The 22,462-nt window shown below is 41.1% G+C and overlaps 2 protein-coding genes across 2 annotated transcripts; one reads left to right on the top strand and one right to left on the bottom strand.

The window, feature by feature from the left end:
• Nucleotides 1-3,305: 3,305 nt before the first annotated feature.
• LOC138971212 (zinc finger CCCH domain-containing protein 14-like) lies at nucleotides 3,306-8,290 on the bottom strand. The gene is made up of 2 exons (XM_070343887.1): nucleotides 6,860-8,290; nucleotides 3,306-3,910 (listed from the first exon to the last, which is right to left on the bottom strand). The coding sequence occupies exon 1, from the start codon at nucleotides 8,175-8,177 to the stop codon at nucleotides 7,224-7,226; it is 954 nt and encodes a 317-aa protein (XP_070199988.1). The 5' UTR covers nucleotides 8,178-8,290; the 3' UTR covers nucleotides 3,306-3,910; nucleotides 6,860-7,223.
• Nucleotides 8,291-8,463: 173 nt separating this feature from the next.
• Nucleotides 8,464-22,315, top strand: LOC138971211 (protein AATF-like). Its single transcript, XM_070343886.1, has 13 exons — nucleotides 8,464-8,608; nucleotides 9,639-10,037; nucleotides 10,488-10,529; nucleotides 11,848-11,892; nucleotides 15,333-15,437; nucleotides 16,493-16,562; nucleotides 17,167-17,235; nucleotides 17,566-17,668; nucleotides 19,672-19,743; nucleotides 20,043-20,143; nucleotides 20,776-20,859; nucleotides 21,220-21,291; nucleotides 22,148-22,315. The coding sequence occupies exons 1-13, from the start codon at nucleotides 8,527-8,529 to the stop codon at nucleotides 22,197-22,199; spliced, it is 1,296 nt and encodes a 431-aa protein (XP_070199987.1). The 5' UTR covers nucleotides 8,464-8,526; the 3' UTR covers nucleotides 22,200-22,315.
• Nucleotides 22,316-22,462: the final 147 nt, after the last annotated feature.

The raw sequence follows: 22,462 nt of genomic DNA on the forward strand, positions 1-22,462 counted from the left end.
CCTGTGACCTTGAAAAAGGTCAAAGGTCAACGAAACCATCGTTAAAGTGTAGAGGTCATTGGAGGTCACGACTAAACAAAATATGAGCCGGATCGCTTTGATAGTTTCCGAGAAAAGTCCAACGTTAAGGTGGTGTCTACGGACTAACACTGACCGATTACATAGAGTCACATTTTCTCAAGTGACTCAACAAAAAATTGCTTCAAAATCGTCTCCCTTGCACACAAAAATTTGGGGTATTTCTAATTGAATATAAAAAAAAATAACCCTGAAAATCACCGCAAATAGTCCTAGATATGTGCACAAGTTCAAAAAAATCTGCATGATTTATGACGGAAACACACACACACGCTGATCCAGAATCACAGACAGACACATACAAACACACATGCTAACAAACATGCGCACACACACATACATACCATCGTACATACATACGCAGACAGAAAGACACACAGACGGATACACATACACACAAACAACTGGACAGATACACAGACAGACACGCATGCACACACACATGCACAAAGGTATGCACACACACGCACAAAGGTATGCACACACACACGCACAAAGGTATGCACACACACGCACACGCACAAAGGTATGCACACACACACGCATGCACCTACACTTTGATCAAGAATCACACAGACAGATAACACACACACAAATTTTACATCACGCAGATATTTTGTTTTAATTGTACACATATCCAAGACTATAAATATTGAACTCAGGTTTACTCATAAATAAACTCGGAGGCAAAAGAAACGCAAATAAAGGATGCGTTAATTAAACCACTATGGACTTGAAACAAAAAGAACAAGAGGCGAAGCCTTCAAGGCTCACGTAAGAAATAGACAAACAGTAACACAAACTCAATCACTCCGTCACACATACACACCCACACACACAGTAAGCTTAGGTGACGACTGTGCAAGAAAGAGAGACACTAGATCTAGATCTGTCTGTGTCTGCATGTAGCCTACTTACAGGGACACGACTGCCAAATAGTCTCGACCCGCTCAAAATAACAATGACCGAGACCACACACACCACGCGAGAGAGAAAGACTACAGGGAGGCATGCCGTCATGATGCATTAATTGACGTCAAACACTTTTGACCGTGACGTAATCTTATGCGAGCTTTATCCATAGTCTTGGATAACCACTCACACATAGACTCGGAAATGTTAAAGTTTCTACCACAGACATACACACACACGCACACACGCACAAACGCACGCACAGACAGACAAAGTTACGATCGCATAGGCTACACTTACGTGAGCCAAAAACATGATACTACCATGTTCTGCACGTGTTGTTTTAGCGGTCTTATCTTGTCAGAACCGTGTTTGCCGTTATCTGGGTCACACGCGAGGTCTTGTTGACGGGGATCCCAAACCGTCATGGGGACAACTTTCAGCACGTACAAAATGTGGAAAAGCAGCTTTTCGTGTTAAGAGTGTTCAGGCAAAGCTGTACCGTACTCACAAAACTGTTACAACATTCATTTCTGCGACACAGGCGTGATGCCGAGACTATCACCAGAGAAGCGCCAACAGGCGATCGCATATGGAAGACTTGATGCCGGACAATCAGTTCAGTAAGTTGCTAGGGCATTTGGAGTAAATGTCACCACGGTTTATCGCCTGCAGCAACGTTTTCATGCCACTAACAGTACCTGCGACTTACCAGGACGTGGCAGACCCCGGGTAACAACAGCCCGACAAGATCGCCATCTTGTCCATCAACACCAGCGAGATCCATTCGAAACTGCCGCCAACACAGCCCGTAACACAATCGGGGTACATGGACAACCCGTCAGTGCCAGAACTGTACGCCGACGCCTTGGTGGGTAGAACCTGGTAAATCGGCGTCCTGCTCAACGTCCTGTCTTGACAGCTCAGCATCGCCTGGATCGTCTGGCCTGGGCCCAGCAGCATGCCCACTGGCGCCATCGGGTTAGGTGCGGAGGGTTCTTTTTCGCACGAGAAGCGCTTTTGCCTGGAACCGGGCGTGTCCGGATCTGGCGAAGACATGAACAGCGGTTTGCTAACAATAACATCCTGCAGCATGATCGATGGGGAGGTGCCAGCGTCATGATATGGGCCGCCATTGGTGTCAATCAGCTAGTGGCGCCTGTCGTCTTTCAGAACGTCGGCCAAGGTCGTGGGAATGGTGTCAATGCAGACCGCTACATCAATCAAGTCCTGCGTCCCTTTGTGGTTCCATTTTTCCAGAGGTTGGTTTGTTTGTTTGCTTAACGCCCAGCCGACCACGAAGGGCCATATCAGGGCGGTGCTGCTTTGACATATAACGTGCGCCACACACAAGACAGAAGTCGCAGCACAGGCTTCATGTCTCACCCAGTCACATTATTCTGACACCGGACCAACCAGTCCTAGCACTAACCCCATAATGCCAGACGCCAGGCGGAGCAGCCACTAGATTGCCAATTTTAAAGTCTTAGGTATGACCCGGCCGGGGTTCGAACCCACGACCTCCCGATCACGGGGCGGACGCCTTACCACTAGGCCAACCGTGTCGGTTTTTTCCAGAGGTACCGGAACTGCCTGTTTCAGCAAGACAATGCCCGTCCCCATACTGCACGTGCTACCCAGGACTTCCTGCGTCACAACAACGTGAACCTTCTGCCTCATCCTGCTCGATCTCCGGATCTCAACCCAATCGAACACTTTTGGGACATCATGCAAAGAAGGATTAATGCCCTTGCCCGGAGACCCCGCACAGCAGCAGAACTGCGTGCTGCCGTGTCCCAGTTGTGGGCCCAGGTCCCTCAGCAGCAAATCAATGACCTCGTCCTCTCCATGTACCGGATGTGCGTCGCAGTCATCAACGCCCATGGAGGAGCAACACACTGTTGACTTTCAACAGTCTTCAAACAGTGTTCAGTGGAACATGGCACGTCATGCTCTCATCCCAATACACTTTTCCGTATGGTTTTTGTATCGGTCAATTCGTTTCCTTGATATTGTTAATCCGAAAGAATTAATTGGACATCAAAATTCATGGGTAACCCATTTTCACTGCAGCATTTGCGTTTCTTTTGCCTCTGAGTATATGTACAAAAACAGAAGTAAATAACACATGTCATGCCAATCACTACTTTAATTGACTGTATTCAGGCAGTACATTGAATGAATTGATTTATTGTGGTACATGTATACTTTACATGCTGTCCTGGCCTTTCCTGGTGAGGTCTACCCCTTTAATCTTTATAACCACACACACACACACACACACACACACACACACACACACACACACACGTATATATTATGCCATCTTGCCATTTAACAGCAGTTTTTAACATTACACATGCACCTGATACATGTATGTATACACACAAATGCAGGTTTCCATTACTTTTGTGCTGATATAACTCTTCAGGTAGTTCACTGAAATTAAAGAGGACAATGGAAAAAGCTTGTTCAGTTATTGTTCTACTTACTTACTTACTGCCTTTCACGCCTGGTACAACCCTTGTAAAAACAAAACAAAAACACTCAAAACCATAATTTTTTTATGCCTTTGGTGCAACACACAATAGGCTATAGTTGAAGTTCATTCTCAGCAATCCTTGACAGCACTAAGCCAAGCCTTACTTCAAACATTGAAAATAGATGTACTTTTTAGTATTATGCCTTTCCAATAATACGGCAGGATCCGTAGGACTAGGACAACAAGGGAACATGGAGAGGAAAGATGCTCTGGACAAATGCAGCGTGCCTGTGGTCAGTGTGGAACACCTCCACTGTGCTGGCCATCCCTTCACCAGAAGTGGACACCGGATCACCTTGATTGACCAGGCTTCCCTTTCCACAAAGGATACCTGATCCAAGTATGGCACAGAGGTATGGCATACTGGCAACATTGTTCCTGAAAGCAGAAAAATAACAAAGTATGTTCAGTCGAGAGTAGAAATAGAAACATTCATACTACATGCTGTATTCTCTTTTAGTTTTAGTTTAAGCTGAGTATAGGGACACATGCACAGACTCTTGAGTCAAAATTGTCTGTAAAAACTATCATTATCTCTCTAACTGTTGGGAGCTTTTGAGGACCTTCCCCAACATAATAATAAACAATTCTAGAGAATTGTGTATCTTATATTTGAGTCTTTCGTGTTTTAGACATTGATGCATTTAATAGTTTTAACGAGTTGCCTTTTGTTTTATCATTCTGGTGTTTATCTAGATGTGCTGTGTATCTTATAAGAAGTTTTTAAAAGTTCGAAGTTATTTTAGCATATATAGTTTTTTTTTATGGCCTGCGGGGCGACATGATAGACACCTTCAAGTATGTGCACGGCATGTACGAAGCGGACAGACCCCACTTTGAGCCCATCAGCAGTAGAGACACTAGAGGCCACTCTCTGAAACTCGGCAAAGACCACTGTAGACTGAACGTACGAAGCAATTACTTCTCCCAGCGAGTAGTGAACACCTGGAACAGTTTGCCTGAAGAGGCAGTAACAGCGCCATCAGTCAACAGCTTTAAGACCAGGATAGACAATTTCTGGCGCCACAGTACTTCTATGTACAACCCTACCTGCCTAGTCTAGATTGTAAAATAGCCCGCCACGCATGCTACAGTCTAGTAATAGGACCTATGTAAAGGCTACACAGCCTACCACATAGTAAACTTCAAGTTCAAGTTCAAGTTAACAGTTAAACATGTATTACGTTATCATTAAGATTCATGCGTCATCTGGAGAAGCCACGTTCATACGCTAGAATCTTATTTCTCGATTTTAGTAGTGCTTTTAATACAATTATCCCCCACATGCTGTTTGACAAGCTGTCAGCCCTGAACGTACATCCGTCCATCTGTCATTGGGTTCTAGACTTTCTCTTAGACCGTCCACAGGTAGTCAAGGTGAACGGTTCATACTCTTGCTCAGCCACGCTGAACACAGGGGCACCCCAGGGGTGTGTGCTTTCTCCACTTTTATTCACACTTTTCACGAACGACTGTGTATCATCAGATCCATCTGTGCTGGTTCTGAAGTTTTCAGATGACACGACAGTTGAGGGGCTGATTTCCAACGATGATGAAAGTGTGTATAGAGAGGAGGTGGAACAGTTGGTTGGCTGGTGCTCTGACAACAACTTAGAGCTCAATGTCTCTAAAACCAAAGAAATGATTGTAGATTTTAGAAAGAACAAACTCGCACTCACCCCTTTAGAGATCAACGGTGTAAGTGTTGAGCAGGTCGACTCCTTTAGATTTTTAGGCACAATCATCTCGAGCGACCTCACATGGGACAAAAACACAGAGCCCATCATCAAGAAGTGTCAGCAGAGGCTTCACTTCCTTAGACAGCTGAAGAAATTTAGACTGAACCAAGCCATCCAAAAGCAGTTCTATAGGGCCACTGTAGAAAGCATTCTGTGTTTTTCAGTCACCGTGTGGTTTAGCGGTGCCAGTGCTAGGAACAAGGAAGAGCTGGAGCGCATTGTCAGACAAGCGTCTCGTATTGTGGGTTGCGAACTTCCGTCAGTCGCCTCACTGTACAGCTCACGTTTAGCAAAGAGAGTTAGGGGTATAGTGGCAGACTCATCTCACCCAGCCGGCCATCTGTTCGAGCTCCTCCCGTCAGGCAAGCGCTTCCGCGCTCTGAAGAGCAGGACTTCTCGTTTCAGAAACAGTTTCTTTCCTGAGGCAGTCCTTGCGGCCTCAATGGTGGATCGTTCTTAGATCTGTTAGATCTGTGATATGTGTCAGTTAAAGTTTTGAAATGGATCGAGTATCCTTAAATGAAATATCTTAATAGATGTAAGGGTTGTGTCCCTTGAATAACTGTGTTAGCATGTACTCGGATTTATTATATTGATGACTATATTTTTAGATATGATTTTTAGGGAATTCATTTATCTTTATCCATGCAACCTGTGATTGCTCCTGTCAGATTGGTGCTAAAGGAACAACCAGTCCGTTTTGAACTGTCTGGTTGGTGTGCACACGTAGTGGGCCCAGTGAGATTGAACACTTTGTCTGTACATAGTTGTTGTGATATATGCGTGTGGAAGGAGTGTGAAGTTTTATGCATACACCATAACAAAATCCTGTGCTTTGCATTTGGTAAATAAACTGTTTGACTTGACTTGACTTGACTTTGTTAGCACTAAGCAGTTGTTTTAATCAGTCTGGTTTTCTCTTGTTTTCATCTTATGAACATTCTAAATGTTAGACTAACTTATTGTCTTGTACAGAATAACAACTGTGTGAATGGTGCTATACTGAATGAAAGAGTGTGACATGAAGTTCTTGTACATCATTGTAAAGAGTGTGAATGACGTTTTAGTTTAGATGTCAAGCGCTTAGAGCAAGCCTTTTTAACGAAAGTTTTTGATTTAGCGCTATATAAATGTTCTTATTATTATTATTATTATTATTATTATTATCACCTTATGAAGGATTATCTTTGTAAACATTTAACAAACAAAAAATAATTCATTACAAAAACATTACAAATATTTAGTCCTGATTATTCTCCGACAAGGCCACATACACAGTTCAAAAAGACATAAATGTATGCTAGTTATAACTTGAATGATTCTTGTTACGATGCCATGCAAATTGCAATGAATCCTGCAGTGTTGTTACGTGAGTGCATTGCGTGTGCATTTGATTGTCCTCACTTAAAAAAAAAGATGATCAGACATTTCACTGATACTGTGACCGACTCGAGACAATTAACCTATAGACAGACAGTCAGTGAGTCACGCAGTGTTGATAAATGCGCTCTCTCTCTCTCTCTATCTCTCTCTCTCTCTATCTATCTCTCTCTCTCTCTCTCTCTCTCTCTCTCTCTCTCTCTCTCACCTTTCCACTTGTGAAGTTCTTGTTGTAGACAGCCTCTAACAGCAGTAATGGTTGCATGAAAACGGGAAAGCCCTTCACTCCTTCAGCGCAGCTGCTGCATTGTTACAATGTTAGAAGCTGGTGTCTCTTTGAATCCATTGAAAGCATCACAAAAGGTCCAATAATGCATTTTATCATGATTTCCAATAATACGAGTGAAGTTGATTTTCATCAAAATAAATGTTTCATAACCTGTAAAATTATAAGAAATATGTCTTTTTTTAAATTTTAAAAAGATCACAATCTACCTACAAATCTATAAAAACAGCACAAGCCGTCATTACAGTCATAACCTAGATGTCTTTTGAGCTCACATTTGTTGAGACTACAACAGTTTAATCCTTTTGATTTTGTTCTTCGATTTATCTTCAACTGCATCTTCAGTTGAAGGGTCATCACCATTGCCTGGTGAGGATTCTCCATCCTTTTCAACTTCAAGTTCAAGTCCTGCTTTTTTAACACTTGATGACACTGCACAGCCTGCTTTGCTTTTGCCATTTGTCATTTCTGCATTTGTATTAGATTTGACAGATTTGCTGTTCGTATTACTATCAGTGTCTGTTCTTTTGCTTTTAACCGTTTTACTTTTAGCCTTTCGTGTGCTTGAAGATCTTTTGACAGTTTTCTTGATGTTTGCCGTTGAAAGGTCCATCTTGCAAACTTTGACTTTATCTGTCCTAGTTTCTGATTCTGTTTTGCGTTTCTGCACTGTTTGTTCACTGTTGGTATCCTTATCATCCTGGACATTACTTGACTCCACATCACTCACAAAGCTTGAAGTAGGCGTGGTTGGTTTACTTGTGCTGTCTGCATCAACTGCTGCACTTTCCTGACCGCCGGTTTCATCTGCTGAATGTACGTTACTCGTGGATGCTTCATCGTTACCACCAGAAGGGGTAGCGCATGAAGCATCCTCGTATGAAGGGTCCTCGCAGGATGCATCCTCATTAAAATGTGAGCCTGAGTGTTCTGATCCAGAATCAGATGGGGTATGGGCTGTTGCTCCTGGGGATTTAACTGATGCCCTGTTTTCCCCAACTGACTCTGACACTATAGATTGGAGCTTGGAGAGGAGACTGTGCAACCATGATGTAAACCGGTCCGTTTTGTCCCCTAGAAAGAGAGTAAGATCCTCTGTCATCTGTTCTTCACTTTTCTTATTTGCTACCATCACCATAATGTAGTCCGGTAACTCCTCATACACATCATTCCCCAGCTCAGCCAGCTTCACTTTGATCGCTGTGCGAACTTTCATCGATGTCTCACGCGAAAATTTCATGTTTACAACTAAATATATGTCAAGAAACAATGCAAGAAAACACAATTACTCAGTCCATGGTCCCAGCCATGAGCAATTCTATGCAAATGGAGTTGTCTTTCTTAAAAGACTATTTACCAGAATGTTCCATAAGCTGTTGCAAGGGAAACTGTAAACGAACCCGAAAACAACAGTATTCAACGCGTTTTAAAATCAGTTCAGCTTATCATTTTCAACTTTGTGGGTTTTTTCTTTGACAATCTAGCATACACACCCATGCTTCTTATGATCCACGACTTTAAAAAAAAGAAAATTTGAAATCGAAAGTTGATTCTCCTTTTGTAAAAACTCAAACAGGAAAGCGAGAAAGATGGCTTCCCTAGAAGAGATCGTGAAGCAACTCAGCACTCCGGCTCCTGCATACGAAGATCCAGAAGACGATGCTGGAGATGGTCAGTTGTTTTCAGTAATTTGAAGGATAATGAAAGAGGAAAGTTTTGTAGCGTCGAAATTAAGTTCGGATTACACCAAATACGGCGTGTTAAAAATTTTAACACGCCGTATTTGGTGTAATCCGAACTTAATTACACGTGGAGTCTTACTGCTTATATAAATATAAGCAGTAAGACTCCACGTGTGTAACTATCAATATCATTCTGATAATCATCGGTCCATGCCGTCCAGACCAGACAAAATATATTAATGTCCTATAGGCATGTATGTATCACAGACAGACACATACAAACACACATGCTAACAAACATGCGCACACACACATACACACTTACAATCGTACATGTATACATACGCAAACAGAAAGACACACAGACGGATAGACACATACACACAAACAACTGGACAGATACACAGACAGACACGCATGCACACACACACGCACAAAGGTATACACACACACGCACAAAGGTATGCACACACACATGCACAAAGGTATGCACACACACACACGCATGCACCTACACTTTGATCAAGAATCACACAGACAGACAGATGAAGCCTTTTAAGGACATGATCTGGATTATATGTAGATCCATGCCGTATCGCCGGCATGTCTATAAATGAGACCCGAAGGGAAGTAACTCATTTTACCTGAGTTCAGGATGGTGTAACTGTAACTTGTGTAAGGCACCAATATCAGTCTTAGGAGGGGGGGGGGGAGGGGGGGGGAGGGGGGGGGGGGCGGTTGATTGTGCAGAGCTAAATTGTGAAGTTCGAATTGATATTAATAATGCAAAATTCCTCGAAGTGCTTAGCTTTTTTGTATGATCCCTACCAGTCTATTGCTTGCTATTATGTTGTCAGCCTCTCCCTATTTCAGCCCTTATTCAATTATTGGCAGGCAAATCAGCGGCACATGACAGTCGAATATGCTCGATGAATGCAGCTCAAGTATGCAAAGGACAGACCTCGATACTTAATACTAATAGGTCAGGTAAAAACTCCATGCAAAATATTTTGTTTCAGGGACGAATGCACAACTAGCATCCAACCTCACAGATGACAATGAAGACTCTTTCACCAGTCCAAGGCAAAGCACACAGCTTCGTAGACGAGCCGCAGCTTACCTGGAAGTGGACTCTCGATATCACGGAGCAAAAACCTCAAGGAAAGACCTGTATGAGTTTGGAGACGATAATGAAGAGAATGACGATGAAGGGGTTGGGCGCTCAGAGTCAGAGGAATCAGTTTCAAATCCCCTGGACTTTGGGGTTGATAAAGAAGATGATATGTCTGCTGACAATGATATTGAGGATGAAGAAATGGCAGATGAGCAAGATGATGATGGAGATGACAGTGACGATGTTGAGGAAGAAGAGACTGGTAGTGAAGAAGAAAAAGATGAAAACAATGAAGAGATAATGAGTGAGTTTTGTTTGTCCTATTTTTGTGTTATGGCTCTTGGGTGTTGTTGGTTTTGTTGTTGTTTTTTATTTAAAAAACATGTGTATGGCCCCTTAAAAATCTTTCTTAAGACCATAACCTGCTACATGTACCTTCATGTTTTTCTGTTATCCGGGAAATGACAGATGAAAGGAAGAGAAAACAATAAGATTCAGAACAGTTGAAGTTTATCCGCCCCAGCTAACTAAACAGCACAATTTGTGTGAGACATAGTACAGAAAATGCATATATTGTGATGAGTGCTGGCAGAAATCATGCACAGAATTTGATGACATTTGTCAGTCACTTTAAAAAAACAAATTTTTAATGGATGTTTGATTTTGTCATAATGTTTTTTAGTTAAACTGACCTCATATTGAATTGTACTTGTATAATACAGGTGTGTACACAAACTACTCTGCAATTTTTCAGGTTCAGAGAGTGAAAGTGAAGGTGTCACCATTCAGGGAACGGGTATGTATTGAACTTGTGCCCATTATTTTGTGAAGGATCAAACATTGAAAAGACATTGCATTGCTAGGACAAAGCTAACAGTACATGTGTACTGTGATCTGAAATACTTTTTTTCTTACTGGTCTTTAGCTTGTTCCTTTTGCATTCAAAGTTTATACCAGGCTCACGAAGAATTTACTAGCGAAATCATTGTAAACAAAAAGTATTTGTGTCAAGATTGATACTAAAACCTGAGTAAATAGTAATTAAGGTTTGACACAGTGTTGTTGCTTTTTTTTTTCATGGTTTTATTTTAGATACAACAGTATGTACTATAACTGGGACACTTTAACTGAGAGGGGGAAAAGAGAAACTGTGAGCATGCGAATAGTAATATTTAACAAGTCGCGTAAGGCGAAATAACAACATTTAGTCAAGCTGTCGAACTCACAGAATAAAACTGAACGCACTGCTTTTTTCACCAAGACCACATACTCGTAGTTTCGTCAGTCCACCGCTCGTGGCAAAGGCAGTGAAATCGACAAGCCATGCAGAATAGTGCGGTAGTGGTCGCGCTGAGCAGGATAACACGCTTTTCTGTATGTCTATTCTTTTTAGCTTACTGAGTTTGTTTTTAATCCAAACATATATCTATATGTTTTTTTAATCAAGGACTGACAAGGAATTAGATGAAATTGTTTTTAAATCGATTTCGGAAAATTAATTTTAATCATAATTTTTATATTTTTAATTTTCAGAGCTTGTTTGTAATCCAAATATAACATATGTATATGTTTTTGGAATCAGAAAATGACAAAAAATAAGATGAAATTATTTTTGGATCGTTTGATAAAAAAATAATTTCAATTACAAGTTTCCGATTTTTAATTACCAAACTCATTCATTAGTTTTTAAGCCACCAAGCTGAAATGCAATACCAAAGTCCAGCCTTCGTCGAAGATTGCTTTGCCAAAATTTCAATCAATTTGATTGAAAAATGAGAGCGTGACAGTGCCGCCTCAACTTTTACAAAAAGCCGGATATGACGTCATCAAAGGTATTTATCGAAAAAATGAAAAAAAACGTCTGGGGATATCATTCCCAGGAACTCTCATGTCAAATTTCATATAAAGATCGGTCTAGTAGTTTAGTCAGAATCACTCTACACACACACACACACACACACACACACATACACCACGACCCTCGTCTCGATTCCCCCTCTATGTTAAAACATTTAGTCAAAACTTGACTAAATGTAAAAAGGGCTGTCACTGTGTCAGTGATTGTGTATAATTTTCTGTAGACATCAATTTCATTACCAGTTGGTTTCTTGCAGGGAAAGACGATGGCGAGAAGGCTCAAGCAGTGGTGGAGCAACTAGGTATTTATCATATCAGCTGTTTTAAATATGTGTTGCTTTTTGTTGTGTTAAGACATTTAGGTTACGCTTCTCTTGTGTATGTGAAGCAAATTGTTAAAATAAGTCTAGTTTCCATTCTGTTTTACAGTTGTATTTTTGTGTGTTTACCTTATTTGTTCAGTGGCAAAGGAAAGAGAAACCCCCCGCGGGTTAGGGGGAAGAATTTACCCGATGCTCCCCAGCATGTCGTAAGAGGCGACTAACGGATTCTGTTTCTCCTTTTACCCTTGTTAAGTGTTTCTTGTACAGCAGTCCCTCTCATGAACGGACACCCTTGGGACATAGCAAAACTGTCCGTACATTGCAGGTGTCCGGTCACGGGAGGGGTGACCACACCACCCCCTCCGCCATACACTCACACAGAGACACACAAACAACAGGATTGAGTCTATGCTAATCACTTCTTGTGGCTACTAAACAATAACAATAAACTCCTAATACTTCTTTAAACGTTCTGTAAAAATGATTTGTATGAAAAGTGTTGAAAAGAAGAGATAAAATAAATCCTCAAGGCAGTGAACACACTCACCATGCACTGACATACGAAAGCAGCCACACAAACACAGCACAGAGGAGGTGTGCAGATGCTTTGAAAGAATAAGCTTGAAAACCAGTTTGAAGAAATAGCAGCAGATAGAGCTGCATGTCATAGTCATGTAATTTATTTTCTTCTTGTCTGGCTTTATTGACTGCATGCCGATCATGTGGCATGGCAGTGACTTTTCACTCTTCAGTCGGAAATACACAGTACATAACACAGCTCCCACTCTCTCTCACTAATGCCTACCCCAAGCCGTGACAACTGATGCTTGGAAATTGTGTGGAAGAGTACACCTCTCTATTTCTCTCCAATGCTCTTCCTGCTGACATGTAGTGACACCGGACACCCCACAGAGTTTAGCCAGCTACCCCCCCACCCCCCACCCCCCCTCCCTCTCTCTCACTCCCTCCAGCCATGTACTGTTTGGGGCTGTGGCCAGAGAGGCCAGCTGCACTGTTCACTCAGAGCAAAACCAGTTGACTGTGTCGTAACTTTTGACAAAGCAAGACAACTGAAGGGTTCACAGATTAGGCAACCGACTCACTGGTCAAGGCTGAGGGGAAACAAGAGTATCTTGTCACTGAAAGAGGTTACACACAGACGCACGATGCTGAGAACTGTGGCCGTTTTTCACTCTCTTTCGCTCAGGACCTTCATCGACTGTACATGTGGTTTCTGTTGTTTACGTCCAACAGACAAGAATAAAGAGCACAGTGCAGTTTCATGTTGGCATCTTCGCATGTACTCCACTCCTGACCAAAACTCCCCTCCCCCCACCTCCCCCCCTCTCCTGATGGGTACACGTGCACTCAAGTTATCGGTGACTGTCATCACGCCATTGCGGCTGTGATCTTTGTACAAAGAGCCGGACTGCTCTGTTATCGACTTTGTTGTGGTATACATTTGACGATGGTCTGTCCGTACATTGGAGGTACAGCAGTCCCTCTCATGAAGGACACCCTTGGGCCATAGCAAAACTGTCCGTACATTGCAGGTGTCCGGTCACGGGAGGGGTGACCACACCACCCCCTCCCCCATACACTCACACAGAGACACACAAACAACAGGATTGAGTCTTTGCTAATCACTTCTTGTGGCTACTAAACAATAACAACAAACTCCTAATACTTCTTTAAACGATCTGTAAAAATGATTTGTATGAAAAGTGTTGAAAAGAAGAGATCAAATAAATCCTCAAGGCAAGTGAACACACTCACCATGCACTGACATACGAAAGCAGCCACACAAACACAGCACAGAGGAGCGTGTGCAGATGCTTTGCAAGAATAAGCTTGAAAACCAGTTTGAATAAATAGCAGCAGATAGAGCTGCATGTCATAATCATGTAATTTATTTTCATCTTGTCTGGCTTTATTGACTGCATGCCGATCATGTGGCATGGCAGTGACTTTTCACTCTGTCAGAAATACACTGTACATAACACAGCTCCCACTCTCCCTCACTAATGCCTACCCCAAGCCGTGACAACTGATGCTTGGAAATTGTGTGGAAGAGTACACCTCTCTATTTCTCTCCAATGCTCTTCCTGCTGACATGCAGTGACACCGGACACCCCACAGAATTTAGCCAGCTACCCCTCCACCCCCCCCGCCTCCCTCTCTCTCTCACTCCCTCCAGCCATGTACTGTTGGGCTGTGGCCAGAGAGGTCAGCTCCAACTGTTCACTCAGAGCAAAACCAGTTGACTGTGTCGTAACTTTTGACACAGCAAGACAACTGAAGGGTTCACAGATTAGGCAACCGACTCACTGGTCAAGGCTGAGGGGAAACAAGAGTATCTTGTCAATGAAAGAGGTTACACACAGACACACGATGCTGAGAACTGTGGCCGGTTTTTCACTCTCTTTCGCTCAGGACCTTCATCGACTGTGGTTTCTGTTGTTTACGTCCAACAGACAAGAATAAAGAGCACAGTGCAGTTTCATGTTGGCATCTTCGCATGTACTCCACTCCTGACCAAAACTACCCCCCCTCCTGATGGGTACAGGTGCACTCAAGTTACCAGTGACTGTGGTCACGCCATTGCGGCTGTGATCTTTGCACCAAGAGCCGGACTGCTCTGTTATCGATTTTGTTGTGGTGAAAATTTGACGATGGTCTGTCCGTACATTGGAGGTATGACCTGCTGTTGGGACCGAAAATGAGTGTCCGTGTCCACGTTTTGCAGGTGTCCGTTTAAGGGGGGGCAAATAAAGAAGGAAAACACTCCGTGCCGAGCAAATGTGTCCGTACATGTCAGGTGTCCGCTCACGCAGGGGGCCGTACATTGCAGGGACTGCTGTATAGAATATAGTCAATTTTTGTAAAGATTTTAGTCAAGCAGTATGTAAGAAATGTTAAGTCCTTTGTACTGGAAACTTGCATTCTCCCAGTAAGGTAATATATTGTACTACGTTGCAAGCCCCTGGAGCAATTTTTTGATTAGTGCTTTTGTGAACAAGAAGCAATTAACAAGTGGCTCTATCCCATCTCCCCCCCCTTTCCCCGTCGCGACATAACCTTCGTGGTTGAAAATGACGTAAAACGCCAAATAAAGAAAGAAAGGAAAGAGAAATGTTTTTGTGTGTTTGTGTGTGTGAGAAGTTATTGTATAATAATGTATGTGTGATGAGACAGAGAAGTTTGACTATTTGCAGAATTTCTCCTATTAATTTAATGAACAGTAAACAAATTAGCTCTTATATCATCTGAATTTGAATAATATAACATTTGTTGATACTTCACAGCATGTCAAAACTATGTTTCAGTTGTGTGTAGCTTCAGCAAGGTGATAGCCGTCCAAGTAGATCCATGACAAACATGGTTCTCTTGATTATTCTTCTGTTTTTGATTTTTGTTAGATCTGTGGGATCGACTGATGGAAGCAAGAATAAAATTGCAGAAGACATTATCACTGGTTCATAAGATACCAACGGGTGTTCAAGATGGCGAAGCACAACAGGGTGGTATGTTTTTTTCTTTGGAAGTCTTTCGCTCTGTCAATGTGAATGGCTGTAACCGTACTCAACTCATCATTGCCATCAAATGAATTGGTGACATGATGAATATTAAAGAGCATATTATTATATACAATGTATGATTTAAACTTTTTGAAAAAAAAATTTCTTTGTTTAATTAAAAGAACGCAATGTACTGTCCTATTTAATAGAATTAGAAGCCTATTGCAGTTACAACTGTTTCAGGTTTCTAGTTGTTGGCACTTGATCAGGACTTAAGTATTTGTCAGCATCATTGCAAATAAAAATGATTGAACATCTATCCTGCACAGTGATATCCCCTTTCTGAGACTGCAAACAAATCAGAGAAAACCGGGTCCTAGAATAGACATTAATTTACAGATGTTATAAACAGAAGAATAAGACAGGGGGGGGGGGGGGGGGGTGGTCGGGCCTGAAAAGAGAGGGGTCTACATATGGACATACATTTATGGATATTGTACACATAAAACTTGTCACCCCCCGCGGGTTAGGGGGTGTCCCATATTGGTTGGGACGAGAAAGAATTTACCCGATGCTCCCCAGCATGTCGTAAGAGGCGACTAACGGATTCTGTTTCTCCTTTTACCCTTGTTAAGTGTTTCTTGTATAGAATATAGTCAATTTTTGTAAAGATTTTAGTCAAGCAGTATGTAAGAAATGTTAAGTCCTTTGTACTGGAAACTTGCATTCTCCTAGTAAGGTAATATATTGTACTACGTTGCAAGCCCCTGGAGCAAATTTTTGATTAGTGCTTTTGTGAACAAGAAACAATTGACAAGTGGCTCTATCCCATCTCCCCCCTTCCCCTGTCGCGATATAACCTTCGTGGTTGAAAACGACGTTAAACACCAAATAAAGAAAGAAAGACATAAAACTTGTCTAAAAAGGGGGACGTGTCGGTCATGAAAGGGGGATTCAACTGTGCATGACAAGGTCTTTCCTCTTCTTGTCGTTCGCCTTGCAAGGTCTTTCCTTATAAACAGTGTACCTCGGTTTTTATGGTTTTATTATTTCCTCCACAGCCCAGTCTGCACTGAATGAGCTTGGCTGCTCTCTTTGCGGCCTTCAGTCACCCAACAAGTCAACACCAAGGTAAGGTATTTATCGTCTGTGCTCATTGTCTTCGCCCAAGGAGAAATACAGCACAAAGAGCAAAACTAGCACTTAAATGTTTATGATTATTTTATGAAAAAAACATAAACAACCAGTAACATTCCACAGATATCAAGACGAGTTTACAGAATGTTGTGATACAGTGGAAGCTGCCCTGGTAACCACCTGTTGATAACAAGCACCTGCGCATTAAGACCACACCAAAGAAACCCTGACACGGTTCCTTCCTGTATAATTCAACTTTTCATAACGACCACCTGTCTATAAGGAACCCTTTTGGTTGGTCACTTGGGTTGTCCTTATAGACGGGTTCACCTGTATTTTCTGAAAGTTTCTACCCTTTGTTATTCAGGGTTAATGTCATGATTTTTTTTAACAATGGCACACTGGTTTCTCAATGTAAACATGTGTCTGGAATGTGACGATGACATAACTCTCAGAAATGCAGGTGTCAAGTACAAGAATTTTGAACTTTTGGCCAAGAGAAATAAAAAGATGATCATGGGGGTATTGGAGAGCGTACCAAGTTAGCTTGTGTTACAGAATCTATGGTTTTAAAAATAGTCCAATTCTTTTGTTGCAGAAAAAGAAAAGCCGATGCAGATCTGGAGCAGAGAGCAAAGGAGAACTTCACAAGTTATCAGCCTTATAGGTGAGCCTTGGCACAATCTTGTTCAACAATAGCATTTTACTCTTTGTTGGAGAACGTGACTGGGTATTGGAAAACAGTTTCTCGTAAATGAATTGCTCTTGTGTGTGTTTGCGCCCTTTACATTTACAGTAACTTGATGCACATCAGTTACTGATTTTTTTTTATAAACCAAAAATATCATTAATGTATTTGGATGTTTCTTCAAGACATTGTGCTTTACAACTCTGATTGCAGACCTACAGTATCATCTTAATTTTTTGTGTCATTAATTATTCTAACTTTTATACCACCTACAGCTTGTATGTTTAGTGTTGCTCTACTTTGTTTCAGAAACGACACACTAACATTCTGGGATGATAAAACCCGCCTTGCGTCCAAGAAGTTCAAGTCCTTCAATTCTTTTAATACTTCAGTCTTGAAACAGATAGAACAGGTAAATTGCTGGGTTTTCTTTCAGACTGCACTTTCATTGCTGATTACAGCAATATATATATATCTTTTGAACCTCAAAACTAAATATGTGTGAGAAAATGTGGGTATGTATTAGGTACTAAGGTTGATCATTGTCAAAGTTAAAACATCTGTTTTTATACTCTGAACCTTTTTTTTTTTTTAAATGGCAGGGGGTTATGAAATGTGAGGTGACCATCAAATAAGCCCAAACATTTTAAACATCAAATAGCACCTTTGGAGTGGAAATGAATTAGCAATTTGTTCCTCTTTTCAGTCTCTTTTCTTTAGTTTACAGTACATGTCGTCAGTGGCCTTCAAAGACCTCGTAACTTACATTTTCCCGATTTTCGGATTTTTGCATGGTTCCGTCCCTTGATTTTTTTCCTATCATCTGTGAAAAGCTTGTAACTCTATCTATTTTGCAAAGGTCTTTTTCCCCTGATTTTAAAAACCTCGTATTGCCCTTGGGTGTTGAGACATTAGCGACATTGTGTTTGTATAGTGCACTAAAATTAAATGTGTAGAGTATGCAGATGTAACTATAAAATTATTATCTGATAGTGAGTGATACTCCTGCTTTTGATGTTGTTTGATTATGTTGTCCTTGAAGTTGCAATGTACCCCCCGCGGGTTAGGGGGAGTCCCATATTGGTTGGGACAAGAAAGAATTTACCCGATGCTACCCAGCATGTCGTAAGAGGCGACTAACGGTTCTGTTTCTCCTTTTACCCTTGTTAAGTGTTTCTTGTATAGAATATAGTCAATGTTTGTAAAGATTTTAGTCAAGCAGTATGTAAGAAATGTTAAGTCCTTTGTACTGGAAACTTGCATTCTCCCAGTAAGGTCATATATTGTACTACGTTGCAAGCCCCTGGAGCAGTTTTTTGATTAGTGCTTTTGTGAACAAGAAACAATTGACAAGTGGCTCTATCCCATCTCCCCCCTTTCCCCTATCCCATCTCCCCCTTTTCCCGTCGCGATATAACCTTGAATGGTTGAAAACGACGTTAAACAACAAATAAAGAAAAAACATTAGCGGGAAAACCTCGTATTGTCTGTTTGAATCCCTGCGAGTCTGTTGAAAATCCTCGTAATTGTTCCTTAAATTCAAAACAAAAAAGTGAAAACCTCGTATCTACACGTTTTGATCTGGTGAAGAGGAATTTGATTTTTAAAACACTCATTATCTCAGAACTATGATTTTGAAGATACGAGGTCTTCGAAGGCCACTGACGATGTCTAGCCCCTGATCCTCTGACAGTGATGCAAGAATATGACATCTTGTTTGATAGCCCGGTAGCTCAGTTGGTAGAGCACTGGACTTGTGATCGGAAGGTCGCAGGTTCGAATTCGGGCCGGGACGGACACGGGTCAACTTTATGTGCAGACCCAGAGACGGAAGCCATGTCCCACCCCCGTGTCATCACAATGGCACGTAAAAGACCTTGGTCATTCTGCCATAAGTGCAGGTGGCTGAATACACCTAAACACGCAGACACCTGGGAAGCGCGACTCCGTTGCTGCTAGCTTTCCACTGGGAGGAAGCGACCCGAATTTCCCAGCGATGGGACAATAAAGTAATGAAAATGAAAATGAAAATGAAAATGAAACAGTGTTTCCAGAAACTAGAATTATGTGTGAGTTATCGATCAAGAAAATAAGTAATTTGTAAAAAATACTTCATGAGAATGTAGACAGTGCATCAAATGGCTAGCAGAGCCGGTTTTACAGATTTTCTCAGTGTACCGCACACTGCTCTTGCCTTGTCATGATTACCTGTAAAATCTGGAGACCAGCAGTAAACTGTAAACCTTACTGCAGAGTACCTGTTTTGCAGACTTCATGAGAATCCAAATGGTGCATTGAACGGCAATCTAAAGCGATTTTAACCAATTTAATCAGTGTTTCGCATTAATACTCTCTCCTTTGCATTTGATTTTATCTGACTAATAAACCTATTTTTCTCTGAAATGTGTTTGACAGATTCTGAGCGACCGCGACAGACTAGTGCGAAGGACGAGGGTCAGCCGAGATGCTGATGCAGGTGACATCAAGGTAACATTTGTGAAAAGAGGAAGGAAAAAAAAAGACTTTATTTATTTTTATTTATCACATTCATTTGAAAGTACAATCTTTGTAAAACAGGTAGCTTAACAAGGCTAGTAAAGAAAAAATCACTAGCTTTTTCAACTAACTCAATTATCAATCCCAGTCTGTAACACCTTTTCGCTGAAATCAACATCTAAAGAACAGTTTTAAAGTACAAGGTATGGTTTGACTTTTTTTTAAATTTTGTAATGCTCCGTACAAAAATGTATTGACTGTGAAATGGTCACTGTGGATTCTTTGTACAGCCAGAAGAAATATTTGATGACAATGACTTCTACCAAAAACTCCTGAGGCAACTGGTGGAGCACAAAGCAGCCGATGCAGAAAATTCTGCTTCCACCCAAAGGTAAGGCCTAAAAAAAAAATAGGTGTGGTTACGGTAACCCGACCTACCCTATTTTTAGGGGCCGACCCTATAACTTTTTATTACATTTGTCAAAAAAAACAAAAAAAAACACCAAAAAAACGAGTGCAGAAAACGCAATGAAAGCGAAATCGCCCGAGTCGCGCACTTATTTCCCTGTCAAGTAGGTTTAATTTATACACATTAGAAAAAAAAGTTTAAAAAAAAAGTGATTGCCTACCTTACTACCCTATTTTTTTGGGGCTATGTTACTGTAACCACACTTTTTTTTTTTTGCCTAATGGAAAGAGAGAAATGCCTCCTGGCTAGACTGCTCCAATATTTTCTCACAGATCTATTCAAACTATGACACTCAATAATGAGCATGGATTGATAAACTGCGCACTCGATCCACTGAAAACATCTGTAATCTGTATCTGAAGATTCTCAAAAGGAGATGAAATGTTCACATCAAGTTCTATGTCCTGCAAGATACACAAACTATTGGTAAGTCAGGGACATAACTATTTTGATCAATGTATAACATGCAGAAAAATAGTTCAATAAAACCGTTGTGCTGATAAATAAAGGTGGTGATGGGCAATACCTAACATAACCTTTGGGTTCTGTTTCAGTCAGTGGCTTGAGATACAGAAACTGCGGACGAAGAAAAAGAAGAAAGAAGTGGACACACGAGCAAGCAAAGGTCGCAAGCTGAGGCAAGTAAACTTCTGTGGATAATTATTTATTTCTTTTGAAGGCAGTCTGTCTGTCTGATTATCTGCATTTTGTTGTTGTTGGGGGGGGGGGGGGGGGGGGGGGGATTGATATTACATGCTTCACAAACGGTTCATAGCAATCTGAACACTAAAAATTGAAAACAAAAGCCATGATATCTTGAAGGTGAAGAACCTGTGATAGATCGGCTCTTGTAAATACAATTTTGCCAAACTTTTTATTTGCTTATTTACCAAGTTTTGGGGGACTAGTTTGTACATGTAGGAAGGTCCTATGGTGTTTGAGGATTACATCAGTGATCCAATACAGTGTAGGCAACTACTACTTATTTAACATTACAGGTACAACGTACATTCCAAGCTGGTCAACTTCATGGCGCCCAGGGACGATTCCACATGGTCCGAAGATGCCAAGTAAGCATGCAGATATTAATAAGGATACCTCTGCACTCAGACTTGCTGCTTATACATGTTTTTCTTCTCCAATTCATTTTATTTGCTAATTTCTCTTTCATTTGAAAACAGAATAGTCTTTCGGATGAGACGAAAAACCGAGGTCCCTTCGTGTACACTACATTGGGGTGTGCATGTTAAAGATCCTACGATTGACAAAAGGGTCTTTCCTGGCAAAATTGTATAGGCATAGATAAAAATGTCCACCAAAATAACTGTGTGACTTGGAATAATAGGCCGTGAAAAGTAGGATATGCGCCGAAATGGCTGCGATCTGCTGGCCGATGTGAATGCGTGATGTATTGTGTAAAAAAATTCCATCTCACACGGCATAAATAAATCCCTGTGCCTTAAATATGTGCGCAATATAAATTGCATAAAAAAGATAATTAACAAAAAAAATCCCTGCGCTTAGAACTGTACCCACGGAATACGCGCAATATAAGCCTCATATTGATTGATTGATTGAGACGCAGTTTGAATTATCAGCTCTTTATGGGTCATGGTGTTTTTAAATAATTCCATCTCACTTTCAAGCCAATTTTTAGCACATTAAAGTCTCTAATGAAAGGCAAAGTGAAAATCCAGGGAGTTCGTTGATTGGAAAGAAAAATTCAGCATTGGTTGATATTCTAATGTGAAAGCATAGTTTTAATTTTTAATGCATTTCCTTTTAGAGCGGGTTTGATGTACATACCTGTATATCTTAAAATGATGCCTACTGGATGACTGCATCAACAATTCATGATTTATTGTGTATTGCTGTGAAGTTATGAATTTCTGCTGACAAATGCTCAACCGTGTCTCCTTTTTTCAGGAATGAATTGTTCAAGAACCTGTTCAAGATGCCAACAGACGCAGAAGGATAAGACAGGACAACACTGAATGCATGAATAAAATGTGACATTTCATTTTGCGTGTGTGTTCTTGAAGCAGATTTATATATTCAAATGTCAATATTGAATAATAAAACTTGAAAAGAATTCAAATCATTTAGTGTGATCGAGTCCTAGAGAGTAGTGAAGAATGGATGACTCCAAGAAAGCTTTCTTTTTTGTTTTTTTTGCTTGTGACCTTTGAAATGGCAGTTTGGCCAAGCAAGATTGTCACAAGTCACTCATATTTACATTCA

The sequence above is a fragment of the Littorina saxatilis genome, linkage group LG7, assembly GCF_037325665.1.
Source record: "Littorina saxatilis isolate snail1 linkage group LG7, US_GU_Lsax_2.0, whole genome shotgun sequence".
In the NCBI taxonomy this organism is placed as follows: domain Eukaryota; kingdom Metazoa; phylum Mollusca; class Gastropoda; order Littorinimorpha; family Littorinidae; genus Littorina; species Littorina saxatilis.